This window comes from Diadema antillarum, unplaced genomic scaffold (genome assembly GCF_040938485.1).
Source record: "Diadema antillarum isolate AM-2024a unplaced genomic scaffold, OU_Dant_1.0 seq00001804_RagTag, whole genome shotgun sequence".
Taxonomy (NCBI): domain Eukaryota; kingdom Metazoa; phylum Echinodermata; class Echinoidea; order Diadematoida; family Diadematidae; genus Diadema; species Diadema antillarum.
The window spans coordinates 677,333-691,692 of record NW_027272480.1 but is presented as its reverse complement, the minus strand read 5'-3'; the positions used below and the strand labels follow the sequence as shown (position 1 = coordinate 691,692).

General features: G+C 39.5%; 1 protein-coding gene across 1 annotated transcript; it reads left to right on the top strand.

The window, feature by feature from the left end:
- The first annotated feature begins 934 nt into the window (after positions 1–934).
- On the top strand, positions 935–7,276 carry LOC139712418 (uncharacterized). The gene is made up of 5 exons (XM_071624240.1): positions 935–1,067; positions 4,450–4,522; positions 5,267–5,337; positions 6,374–6,475; positions 7,180–7,276. Exons 1-5 carry the CDS (start codon positions 1,011–1,013, stop codon positions 7,189–7,191), a joined length of 315 nt encoding a protein of 104 aa, XP_071480341.1. The 5' UTR covers positions 935–1,010; the 3' UTR covers positions 7,192–7,276.
- Positions 7,277–14,360: the final 7,084 nt, after the last annotated feature.

The following is a 14,360-nucleotide window of genomic DNA, read 5'->3' as shown; positions in this document are numbered from 1 at the left end:
GGCGTGGTCTCCAGCCACGGAAGAATAAAATGTTTGCGTTTTGATTTATTGATGAGCCCAATTCCTGTGAATACTAGTGTCAATACCAGTGTTTAAAGGGCATATTTGTGAATGGGCTATGAGATTCCATAGATGTATTTATGTAATTGTATACATTCGTTCATATTGACTTCTCTCCATCCTTCTCTTTAACAATTGGAGGTACAGCGAGTTTGAATCCCGTCAGATTCCCACGGCCTTATGCCGCAGTCACATATAAACACGGATGCTCAAGGATCTACACGGTGATCCGGGGAAATCCGGGGACGTCCGGGGAGATCCGGGGAGATCCGGGATTTTGGTATGACTGTACACACGGTATCAACACGGCAGCTACACGGATAAGGCCGGAAGAGCACGGCGTCTACACGGACAAACACGGCATCTACTCGGATCAACACGGCAGCTACACGGATCAACACGGTATCTACACGGCAGCCACACGGTCCACCCCGGATTGCTCTGCAAACACGGCAATCCCCGGATGATGCCGGATGTTTTTGACCTCCAAAAGTTGCCGTGTTGGCCTCCCGGCGTCAACACGGATCTCTCCCCGGATCAGATCTGGGGTGGTCCGGGGTGATCCGGGATGTCTATGTGACTGGGGCATCAGCATTATCGGACCCGGGTATCGGACAAGATGTGTTTACTTACCATTCATTCCTTGATCATATTACGTTTTTTTTTGTTTTTGTTTTTCGTGAGGGACCTGCACATTACAAGAAGTGTGTGTTGGTGAATCCCACCATTTTAAACGTACCTTTAATTATTATAGCAAGCCTATTCCTTTCAAATGATACTGCATGGGGACGCTGTGGCATAGTGGATAAGACTCCCGACTCCAAAATCGGAGGACCCGAGTTCGAATACCGCCGAGCGCTTACGTCCTTGGACAAGATGTTTTTACCCACCACGTCCCTCTCGACCCATACAGGTGTATAAATGAGAACCTGGCAACGCTGCGCAGGGTAATGATAATGGCAGGGCCCTCTGGTAGAACAGTGGCAACACTGAAGAGGCTAGCCTGGGTAAATAAGCCCTTATCTTTATCCTTTTTCTTCTTCCTCCTCCTCCTCTTCTTCTTCTTCTTCTTATTATTATTATTATCATAATTATTATCATCATTATTATTATCATTATCATTATTATAATTATTAATTACCGAGTAATTTCATTACAATCGTCAAAATTTTCATCTCACTTCCCTGCGATCTGTTTAAAATGAATTTTTGATTGAACTGACCTGAAACTGAGACAAGTCATATTGCCTTCTTATCTACTAGATTATGTCTGAAATCGCTACTTCGCAGAAGTATGGCTGATACCTAAAAATTCCACAAAATCTCTTTGAGTTTCTTTCAGAATTTATTGAAAATCAGCGTAAGTGTCATGTTTCTCAGAATCCAAACTCTATATAGGCCTACTCTTAAAAGTCATAATCAAGCTCTATTATCCGTGATGATATACGGAGTGCCACTGTATGTTTCACTCTACGTTTGAATGGTAATTATTATTAAGTAGGTAAATGTATATGTACAAGTTTTGTCGTGACAATGAGGTGATAATTTCGTCCCGAGTTAATCCCGTATAGTAAGTAAAGATAATTTTAGAATGAAAGCACACACTCTCTCTCTCTCTCTCTCTCTCTCACACACACACACACACCAACACAAACAGAAAACATACACTCAGAAAACTTTGATTTTAATTCAATTTTCATTTGCTTTCGTGATGCGTTACAGTATTGTTAACATAATGTATTTTTCTTTTTTACTACATTGTATTGATATTGTGTTATTTTGTGTATAAAAATGTTTTGCATTGTTGGAAATGAAATTAACGAAATGAAATGAAAAACCCAGGGATGATTTTCATTACAGCCTAGAATGTAATAAGGAACAGTACGTATAGGGCGGAAGAGAAAACACTGCGGTCAAATTCATTACAATTACTCGCCAATTGTCGTGTAGGAAGGTCATCAAAATATTGCTTCGTTGTTGTTTCATATCGACTTTGTGCATGCACTCAGTAATATACGTTGTCGCGATGGACGGAAACCACGTGATTGCTTCTTTGCTCGTGTAATGGACTGCGCATGCGCATGCAGTGCTCCTCGAAGGAGAGTGAAATTATCGGATGCTCAAGGAGTTCTGGTAATAAAAATAGTTGACATCAAACGGTGAATAGCGGCGGATGAAGTCATAATACAGTACAAACAAAGGGTGTGACTGTTATGTGGAGGTGAACTGTAATATTTATAGGAGGAGCTCTGAGGACGTTTGGAATTACTTTCTCAGCGATTCGTTGAAAGAAGTACTACAACTTGTGTTTTAATGGCGATTAGTTATATAGAAATATTCAATAGAGATAGAGAAAAGAAATATGAATGAAACCAACGTTTTTGCTATTGTTTGAGGAAATCTCATCTTACCTACGGATGCGTTTGAAACGGACGTAAATCAATGGTAAGTTAAAGGAGAAGGTATACGGGATTATTTCTTATTCAGCAGTTGAATATTGTTATTTCAGTTGATAATTGATTTTTTGATTATCTTGTTTGTTTCTGTCGATCTTCGTTTTATTGTCTTAATTTACTGATAAAAACAGAAGCTTACGTTGAATTTCAAATTTAGGACATATTCAAATCTTACATTTTGCTATTTTGTGAACGTTCCTTGTTGACCGGTAAAAAAAAAATGGAGCCTTATTCGATGGAATAATTTAGATTCCATCAACCACATTTGATTTGTCTTATAACAATGAATATAAACATGATCAAATGTTTGTAAAACAATTGTTATTATCAACGCATCTGTAAGGGTATCATTCTACATCTTCATGACCATGATGAAATTTCCGTAGTGGTAAAAAACATGAACCCGTGACCAGGAATATGTTTGCGGAAGAACGTTCAACCTATACTTCAAAGTCGATTACCTTTCTACAGAAACTGAAACCGAAACAGTGTGGACGTAATAATCATGCTCTTTTCATTTCCATGTTTGCTCATTATTAATTTACTTAAAACCTCAAACCTTACACGTTGGCGATTTTGTCATCAACAGTATGCCTTCATATAGAGGAAACAGTCAAAAGCACATTAATATTAAATCGAAATATCTACGCATTTTCCGGATTCGGTTTCAACAAATATAATTATATTGGTATCGCTTCAAACTGGTGTAAAATCTCATTTCCGCTTTCAAAGCTTCCAATGAATAATTTACATTTAAAGGGGTGGTACAGTATTGATTGAGGTGAGAATTCAGGTTTTTAGCGTTTTGCGAGATATTGATAAACCACTCTATGAAATGTCAAAGAGCACACAATTACAGCGGAATTGAAAGTTTATTTGATGAAAATCGGTTTTGAAATGACTGAGATTTCCAGAAAAAAAGGTAAAGTAAAGAGAGATTATAACAAAAGTCGTGGCCTGTCACATTTTATTAGGATCGCTTTTTTGGATATCTCGGCTATTTCAAGACCAATTTTCATGAAATCGGCATCAAATAAACTGTGAAATCCTCTAAGAATTACATGTTCTTTTATATTTCAGAAGAGGTTTCTCATTATTATTGCTTCTCAACAAACAAACACACACAAACACGCACACATACACACAAACACACACACACACACACACACACACACACACACACACAATTAGAAACTATGCAGCCCCATCTAAACCACAACTATACTACACCTTTAAACCTTTTTGTGCCAAGGACAGTTCTATACATCACTAATCGAATTTATTTACCAATCTGTACTCAAAAGCATGCAAAGGGTTAAAAAAGTTTATTTCCTTAACATTTCATTCATTTGTAAATTCTTTGACATAATTCCCATAGAAAACTTGTTTTAGAATTCATCACTCTTCTAGAACACTTTTCAATCTAAATTACTGCATTTTTCCTTTTTTTTTTCTTGTGTATATTGCAGACAGTTCTTCTGAATAGGCTTGGCAGGTGCGGAAAGGCCTAAAGTACAAAGTAAATCACAATTTATGACAATTTGCAGTAGACAAACATGAAAAACATACAAATAGTACAAAAATGATATGTATCAAGTGTTAAAAATAAAGTTGAATATTGAATCTTGAATCTTGAAAAAGACATTGGGTGAAATAATGCCAGTGACTTGGTCGATAGTTGAGGAGTGTTGACGTTGTTTCTAAATAGTATTATTGCTGGGGCGACATGCAATTTTTCGGTTCGTCGGATAAATCATTGGATATGGCGGTGCCTTGACTTTTCGCTGTTCCCCATAATGAGATAGAATTTGTAAGGATGAACAAACCCATGGTAATAAAAATAACATATATTCACGGTCACGACGTCGTACACAAGTCCTTGTCCTGTTGGAGATGGCAATCTTTTTTTAATTAATTGCCCTTTCTTTACCCAGGATCAACCTCGGGCTAGAATCACAATGATTATTGTCGTCATTGCCATGGTAACCTGTTCGTCGTTCATCGAAGGTAACTTGTTAAACAAGACTGCCTTGATTGCTCCCTATTTGTTTGAATAATTAATAGATTTGCTTTGATAAAAAAAAAATGGAAATATGAAAACACTTAATCCACCTTGAGCGTTCTAGCAACTATACTATTCTTTTTCTTTTACAAGCTTCATGGACTGCAAACCTTGTATTGTCTATTGAATACAGAAATCAGCAACTTGTCTGATTTTAAAGTGCGTCCAAGTTTGATTTTTTTTCTTTGGGGGTGAAATTAGTGTGTAGTAACCATGGTAATGTAGGCTACTGGTATGATAATAATGATAATAATGACAATAATAATAATGATAATGATACTACTACTACTACTACTAATAATAATAATAATAATAATAGTAATAATGATAATACGTTCTGCATATACAGCGCATGGTATACAGCAACGTCTCTATGCACTTGGAACACTTTCTTTTTTTATCGTTGTCAATGCACCGCTTTACAAAATGCGGCTTAGTCAGATGTCTTAGGTGTTTCATCCTCGTTCGTTCATGTGCATCTGGTTTATCAATTATTCACCCCTCCTGCCAAACGCTGGATTTATCTATCACTTTTCCTAGTTTGTTTTTCTTTCTCTCTCACTTCACTCAACGTTCATCGAGCCACTCCTTTGTTCGCCCTTCTCACCCTCTCCCCCTCCCTAATCATACATCATCTTAAACTTCTAATGTTCTCCTCAAAACAATCACAATTTTGATGGTCCTTAAAGCCTATCCGAGCTCGTGTCGAGAGGGCTACCATGCGAGCTACGTCGGGCTCGGTGTCACCAGTCGATGTCAGGTGAGAAGCGTCAACGGTTCCTACGTCCAGTTCACCCCGAAGCTGGTCTCCCGTGGTTACGCGGGTGTGGCCTATAACTCGTCATCTCGTGGGCCGGAGTGCGCGCGATTTCACACCGACTACCTCATCTGCAGCATCCCGCGTAAGGCTTAACTAAAACACTTAAAAAAACCCAACAAACATAAATGTGCTGGTGCTTGTGCGTCTGGGCTTGTGCACGAATATTTGTATTGTGTTTGTGATCATTATTTTTAATCATTTTAATGTATTTACCGGTATATCGTATTTTATCCGCACGGACCTGCGGAAGAACAGTCTCCGGACTGAAGTATGTGCCGTGATTAAAATAAATGAATAGATGAAATGAAATGAAATGAAAATGGTGATTATGAAAATGCCAGTTGCGAATATCAATGAAGCATTGGAAATAATCTCGATAATGATGACACGGACGAAAAAAAAAAACAACTTTCCTGTATGGGTATGAAAATGACAATAATGATGATAAATGAAGCTCTGCAAGCAGCAGTGCTGGTGGTTATAAAAAAAGAACAATAACATATCCTAACAGTGAATGATGTTTACTGAAATTGCTAGAATGGACCAAAAATAAAGTATAACAGTAAATATAATGATCATACGGGTGTTAAGCAGTATAATGATATCAAACAACAAATAATATCAACGTTGCAAACATACAGTTGCAGTTGAAATGAACTTATCTGCAGCATTTCCGTCAAAAATCTGTGCAATGAAGTTCTCCGGCACATTTTTTTTTTTTCGCATCGCCTAACCTGGCAGACTCGACGACATGGTTGTATGATGCATTCACTGCAAGAAATCTTGTCTGATTGTGCTATCAAATGGATGTTCATTTCTAATTATGAGAAGTTGGTTGAGAGTCGTTTCATGTGTTTTTATGCAGCATTAAACACACACCTATTCCCATAACACGTGTCAGCAGAAAAGCAGCATAATGACTATTATGAGAAAGAACATGAGTTTATACAGTCCTACTTCTTTTCACTGATTCCAGACTGCCTTACACAGCCCTGCAAGAACGGAGAGTGCGAAGAGACAGTCACGGGTTACACCTGTCGCTGTCTCTCCGAGTTCACGGGGAAAAACTGCGAGATACGTGAGTTGGTTACGACATCTTTTCATATACAAGCCAATTTAAAGGTTTTTGCTCTGAAAAAGATAAGAGAAGAATAAAGTAAGAGCAACAGAAAAATGACCACGTTTGATTAAATGTGACATAATGGAAGACAACGCTGTAATTTTAATGTTTCACACATTTTCATGAAACAGTGTTACCAGATCTTGATCTGAATGTTTGATGGCGCGACGATGTTATCGCCAAAGTGTACATTTGCAAGTAATGTGAGAAAGAGATAAGAAGTACCTGAAATCTTGTTTGCTTTTCCTAACGATGAAGAATACTACATTGTATAGTAATAAAAGTTTCCAATGTTAAAATACTTTCAACAAAGTTTGGTAATGTTTTAATGTATACGAAAGACTGTTTTCACTGATCAAAGGAAAACACACACACACACACACACAAACACACACACACACACACACACACACGCACACACACACACACACACATATATATATATATATATATATAATATATACTTACTACACGATGTCGAAACGGCTTGAAAAGACTTTAGCCAAAAACTTTTAATACGTGATCTTTACCTCCTCTCTCCTTCCATCACTTTATTTTGTTTGTTTTTTCTCACTGTTGCTCTCCCTCTCCCTTCTACCTCCCTCTCTCCCTTTACTTACTTACTTACTTTTTCCATTCTCTTTATCTTTCTCTCAATACAGCTGCAAATTTAACGGCAAAACCAACTATGAGCATATCGGCAGATTTGACGGACATAACCAGTCAGTCGATTCCTTTCATTGACGAGAGATTGACCAGCCCCCGAAAAATGTCGACGCAAAAGACGCGTCCAGCAACAACCTATCATGAGCGTCCGCCGTCAGCGAAGACAGATGCTCGACATGCCTCAATCGCGATGTCGACAACGGTCAAGAGGAGCGTCGTAAACGAACCGACGCTCGCGAGCACAGTGACGCCATTGACGGACACAATTTTCTCCTCGTCCACGCAATCAATGACCGAAAAAAGAGGACCTTATAGCAACGTCTGATCTAGCGACGACATCAGAGATAGATGAAACCTCGTCGCTTTTGTCGAACATCTCGACTGCGACGACCACAACAATGGGGGAGGATCGCGATGCTTCATCGCCACAGCCCGTGGCAACAGACGCAGACATTGATTATGCTGTGACTACGATGACAGTTTTACGAGGACATCGATATAACATCGAAAACCGAGGCATATAATTTGTCGCTGCTGAACGTAACCCACGAAATCGTCCTCAAACAACAAACAAGCTTGCAGATAGGGAGCGAAGTGTTGTCGACGACGGTTCCGTCGATATCGGAGAGAGATAGCGAAACAAACGCCGTCTGTCACGAACCGCACAACGACTCACAGGGACGTCGAAATCCTCACCTCACTGCTGACGATCACAGCCGAGGACTGACGAGATCACTACAGACATTGGGACCGAAAACTGAAGAAAACTCTCTCTCATCTACGATAACCATCGGCACGGAAATGCAGACACAAACCGAATCTCCTGATGACAACACCGCAATGTCGACTAAGCCAATGTTGGCCAGGTGCAAACTTTTTTTTTTTGCAATTATATTCAGAAATAACTAATTCTTCTATTGCGCCACCCTTCTTTCCTCTCTCTTTATCAAAACGTGCCTCTCTCTCTCTCTCTCTCTCTCTTTGCTTATGAATATTCTAATGGCAATAATGATGGTATAATCATATAAATGATGATGGAAATGATAATGATAATTGCCGTTTCTTGCGAAATAAATGGATGTAACACAATTTTGCCAATGCTGGGCTTTACACAAATACTTCAACACATCATGTTTCTATTCATCTAATTATCTATCCATCTATCTGTCTGTCTATCCATCTATCCATCTATCCATCTATCCATCTATCTATCCTTCCATAAAACAATCTATCAATTTTATGTATAATATAATACATAGAATGAAGAGAGACATATAAGGCTACATGTAGGTAGATAAACAGGTGGATTTCCTTTTCTGATGCATCCGGTTAAATTCCTTTTTTTAAATTTATTCCGCTTGCCATCACTCTCATGCAGACTGTGTGAATAGAACATCCGCGCAGGCTCGCATCATTTGTGATCAGCGCAACACGCATCTGCCTATGCCCCATAGCGACTCGTACCTGCTCGCGCTCATCAATGATGTCCGTCACCACTGCGGCAGCGGCAGCGGCAGCTCCAGCGGGGGCTCCAGCGCCGGCGATCCGGAGTTCTATATCTGGCTGGACTGTTCTTGCTGCTGGCTTTGGATTCTCCAGCAGTGGACCATGGTAGCCTTTGGTGACTGGCTGTGTGGAAAGCCTTCACAAGGCAACGGTGTCTCGTTTAGTTCCGTCTATTCAGGATCAGGTGAGCGCAGTGTTACGGGGCGTTTCACAAACAATTTAAGTGAATCTTTAAAGTTAACCTGTTCCCTACAGGAACCTGGTGCAGCGTGTAATAAGTCTTTGGGAATCTCAGAATTCAGTATGGAACGGGTTAAGATCGACTTAATATCACTATATGCCAAGTGTGTCTTCAATGATAGTCTTAATTACTTCCGAATAAAATTGAAGATTTCGGAGACTTCACTTGCATGTAGCCATTCGTACACGAAATGAAATAAACACGAGGATTCTTTTTTTTTTCTGTGAATAATGAAAACAATTAGAAGTGGATTCTGGAAAACATTAAAATAATATGATATAGTAAGCTTAACAAGGAAGCCAGTGGCATATCACATGGTTTATCCTTAGCAGCCTGCATCTGTGGCGCCCCATAGAAGACTGTGGACCACATCCAGGTGCGTGACCTGTTGAAACAAAATGGCCTGAATTAACGAAGGTGGTACAATATTGAAACCATGGTTTAAACCAAGGACAATTTGTATGGAGCGTCAAGAGTCGCATGGTCTATTTCGTTACGAAATCAGTCGTTTCGTCGACGAAATGATAATTTCATAAAATGATAACTTCATAACGAAATGACTGATTTTGTAACAAAATAGGCCATGTGACGCTTGGCGCTCCATACAAATTCCTCATGGTTGAAACCATGGTGTCAATCAAAAGAGCGTAGAAAGCAATTCTCGGTACCGCCAATAGGTGCCGTGCGCAGAGCAGCGTTTTAGATGCATTATGGGATAGCCCAGAGGACACAATTGCCCCGGTTTTCAAGGTTTTGGCTGCAGAATATGCGCTCAGGTCACGTCCTGTCTTTATCCAGGAGTATTTTTGTTGAGAATTTCTTCGCTTTCCACCATGTGAACAGCACATTAAAGTCTTGAAGATGTGAACCATGACTCTCATGACCGCAAATCAGTGAACTTTAGAAACTTTCAACTCTTTTAAAGCTGAATTATACCCAAGAAAAAAAAGGAGTAACAACGTAAAAACAGACAAATAACTCAACTGCATCGTATGGAAACTGGGATAACCGGAACTGACAATGGCGTCGAGGAATCCCACATTTAGCAGCTGTAACAGGGCTCTTCAGCAGAAGTTTTCTGCCATATTGGCGATACCGAGAATTGTACCTGGGAGCACCTTCGTGAATTCAGGCCAAAATGAAAACCCTCTGACTGCAGATGGAGTTCAAAAATAACTCATGAGTAGGAGGCTTTCTCCACAGAGCGCTCGAACGATCCAAATCTGGCATGGGATGTGGTAAAATGTATGGTATGGTGTAATTGGTTCGCTTTGGTTCGCTTTTGAGCGCTAGAAGGCAAAACGAACTAGTCCAATGCGTACCGTTACCATACCATACCATACCAAGTGACAGTAAAACATGCCTCATTTCAAAAGGTCATAATGCTTTGCAACAACAGGGTCATGTACCTGGCGCGCTTCCGTAAACATACAGGTGTTCCGCATAAAAATAACGAACTCTTTGTATTATGCCGTCGTGCCTACGCTTTTGGAGTACATCGAGAAGTTGTTCACTTTTGATGCGGTACAGTAAACTTCCACTTTTTTAGTGCAGCGCTCAAAATAAATGGAGGAGTGGTACGCACACAATGAAGTGATAACAATACTCGTTCTGAGAGCAGCATTAACACTAAAAGACTACTGGTTAATCAACACGACTATAAATCATTATCATTATTTCTAATCCTCCCCCCCCCCCCCCCATAGTCCTATGTACACAATGTTTACTCGCATTAAACTTTATTTCGTTTGCAGACCCTACATGGGAGACTGACAACGGAGTCCCGGGATGCATGGCGGCCAGAGAGGTCGGCGGGATGCTGGTGTTCAGCAGCTTCCCATGTGCACTCGAATCTAGAGGCTATGCCGTTTGCGTTCAAGACGCTAATAATAACTATTAAAAGGGGATATGGCCGTCACCGTACCGTTCCCTTGGTCATACTAACATTGCTACTACTACTACATCTACTATACTATAATTGCTATACTACTACTACTACTACTACTACTACTACTACTACTACTATACTACTAGTACTAGTTATAACAGTATCATACCTAGTGGTTGTGATAAGAACAATTGTGATTATGATTATGATTATGATTATGACTATAGTTATTCTAATGATTACAGTAAAGATACAACATTAAATCGAGCAATGGTATATGAATAAACAACTTTGAATCTCTATAAACGTGACCGGACACAATGTTTTTCATACCTTCTGAGCGTCAATTATATCATCTTCTCTTACATAGAAAACAGGCTCAACTGTTGCACTGGGAGCAGTTTTATGGGTGCAACTTTGCATCTTTTAGACCAGAAAGGTGCAAACTTGCACCTTCGAAGGTGTCCCCTTTGCGACACTGACCAGTGTGAAAGGTGAAAAGTAGCTCCCGTAAAGGTGCTCCCAATGAGACATTGGTAAAGGTTCAAAGTTGAACCGATTTTTTTCTCAGTGTATATACATTACAGCAATTGTACCAATACTGCAATTTTTCTTCTATCGTTATTAGCATTGCCACTAAAGATAAAGTAGTAGGTCTACTATAGTTATGGTGGCATCTATAACTAATTGTATGACAAAAAATGGGTCTGTCTGATGATGTTGATGATAATGTGTCTGTAACAAGAATCGATGATGATGATAACAATAATGAAATCAATAGCAAACTTTAAATCGACATAACAGCTTCACTCAAAATAAAGTCCTGACCTGACTGAAGCTTTCATAGTACTGATCGAGGTCTGCTTGACATCATTGAATACTAAAGGAATCTATTCCAAGAAGTTTAGAAGGTATATAAAGAGGTTAAGAGTTAAGCTATTGCACCTCCCTAATCCCATTGTGTATTTTGTCCGTATACCGGTACATGAAACTGAAGTCGTAGGGTTAGATCGAAATGTGCTAAAAAAATAATTAGACAGATAGATTGTGAATAATGTATAGAGCATATAGAGAGACAGAGATGGTGGGGACAGGAAGGAAAGAATTAAAGAAAGTTGATAATGTGAAGGTATAGTGTCATGAATATGCATTTATACAAAGTGGGTGTGGCCTGTTCGGACGACATGGATCGAGACTTGGACGATGCCGTGTGAGGCGAAGGAAGAATAAAGTTTTCGTTACTTTACGTTTGATATCATTGGTGATGATGATTTGTTTTGGTGTCAGAATGTGTGACATGTTGTTATGCCACCAGGAGTTCCCTCCCTTCCGTAATAGCAGTTTACCTGAAATGTGATTACTATACTTCGACGAGGAATGCATACACCTTATTGTAAATAGCAACCTATAGGGGCCCCTGATCATTTTCAGGATGGGGAGCTGTGGGGCCGCGGGGAAGGGGGCAGGGTTCAATGGTCCAAGTTGATTGGTCTTTACTATTGCCCATAATGACGTCATGAAGCGTAGTATAAGTTTCTTTATCCAGCGACAAATGCGTCGAAACTTTAAACATTCATGACTTATTCATCGGTTATCCGATTTTTCTAAAATTTTCACTAATGCGGTTTACTAATATTGCTGTTTTCGCTCAATCACACATTGATAATTGGGTTCTGGTTTCCGTTCTCATGGGCATGTGTAAATAATGTTAAGAATGATTACTTATGTATTAGAGAGGAACTTGGGATATATAATTAGTGTGTATATAATCATGTTGCTTGATTAAGAGTTTCTCCTTGTTCCTATATTCATGCATTCGATTTTAAGAAAATGTTTTAGCATGCCATAATCCTATGATAACGGTATATACCATTTATGATTACTTAATATCAAACAATTTCTGTGAGATGTCATATATTGTTTGAACTGGAAATGGACGAAGATTGAAAAACGATAGAAACTCGAAAACGGAAGGAAGAAGAGAATAAAGAGGAGAAGTGGAAGGAGGAGGAGGAAGAGGAAGTGAAGGAAGAAGAAATAGACTGGTCATGGACAACAGGTTCATTGGTTTTCTTCTTTGGATATAATGTGTATCATCAGTATTTATTACCATAGTTTGAGGGGGAAACTTTTTATCTTCCTTTATACACGACAGACAGTTTACCGACCGCACACTGCTTGTGACTGAGTTCTCTTATCATACAATCAGGCATGCTCTTCACACGATCACGTGATTAAAGGGATGGTACAGTATTGGTGGAGATGAAAATTGGGCTTTATTTGATAAAAATCGGGTTTGGAATAGCTGAAACAGCCAAAAACAAAGTAGATCAAAACGATCATGATAAAATGTGAGTCCCACATTAGGTTCGCTCTGTTTTGGATATCTCGGGCATTTCAAAACCAATTTTCCGACATCAAATAAACATCGAATCCCTCTTGGAATTACATGCTCTTTCATATTTCATAAGAGGTTTCTCACTATCTCACCAAAAAAAAAAAAAAAAAAAAAAAATTGAAGTTAAGTCTCAACCAAAACGATAATAGATGATCCTTAAAGTAATGTCTGAGGTTTCGAAAAATAAACCATGAATAGCAGATACTATGGTGATGGTCACATTAAATGTTCAGTAAAGTAATCATTCAGAGGGATTGCTTGATTCTTATTTTAATCATTCCAAACGTTTCGTTTATGTAGACTCTGTTAAATCTAGTCAAGGTTCGTCCAAACCTTGATAGTTTGAGCATTAACAGCAAACCGAAAATCTGGCCCACACTTCTCCCCATTCTTCGGTAAGGGGGGAACCAATGAAAAAAGCACCTGTCAGAAAAGAAATAAAGAGATGAATAGAGAGACAAAGAGAGAGAGAGAGAGAGAGAGAGAGAGAGGGGGGGAGAGAGAGAGAGAGAGAGGAGAGAGAAAGAAAATGTGTATGCTTGTGTGAGGGAGGGAGGGGGGATAGAGAAACCAGCGACCCGATTCTGAATAGAGATCGATTGTAATGTTGTTTGGACTGAAGAGAAGATCAAACAAGGGATACCAGCGCCTTATTACCAGTGCTTTCGCCGAAGCGAATCGTAGGGGTAGACGCCCCTGTATTGAGGGCTTTCGACGTGTTAACGAAAATGCACTGTCCCTATAACGGTGTGTGCACTACAACTGTATAGGCAGGAAATTGTTTCACTGCTGATGTACATGCCTGTTTGCCATCCCTTCTAAACCCACTGCTACTGAACTGCGACTTCCTCCCGTGCTACTTTACCGGACTATCCGTGGCGTCACCGGTTGCTATTGCGCTGGAATGCTCCATGGCCCACCGGCCAGTATAAAAGGTACGTCACGATAATTATAATCCTTTATCATTCTCCTCCAAAAAGTATGCCACATTACTGGCGGGTAGCTATCACTTCAGGCGGTTCAAGCACAATTACCCCCTGGACAATTACCCCAGACCCTTCCCCTAACCCTAATCCTAATCATGAATGCCTAATCATATCCCTAATAGTGCATACTCTAACCCTAAACCTAACCCTAATCTTTA

Coding starts and splice junctions, on each gene's coding strand:
- LOC139712418 (XM_071624240.1), top strand. CDS start 1,011: ATGATAATGGCAGGGCCCTCTGGTAGAACAGTGGCAACACTGAAGAGG. Junction 1,068..4,449: donor CACTGAAGAGGCTAGCCTGG/GTAAATAAGCCC, acceptor TTCTTTACCCAG/GATCAACCTCGGGCTAGAAT. Junction 4,523..5,266: donor CTGTTCGTCGTTCATCGAAG/GTAACTTGTTAA, acceptor TGGTCCTTAAAG/CCTATCCGAGCTCGTGTCGA.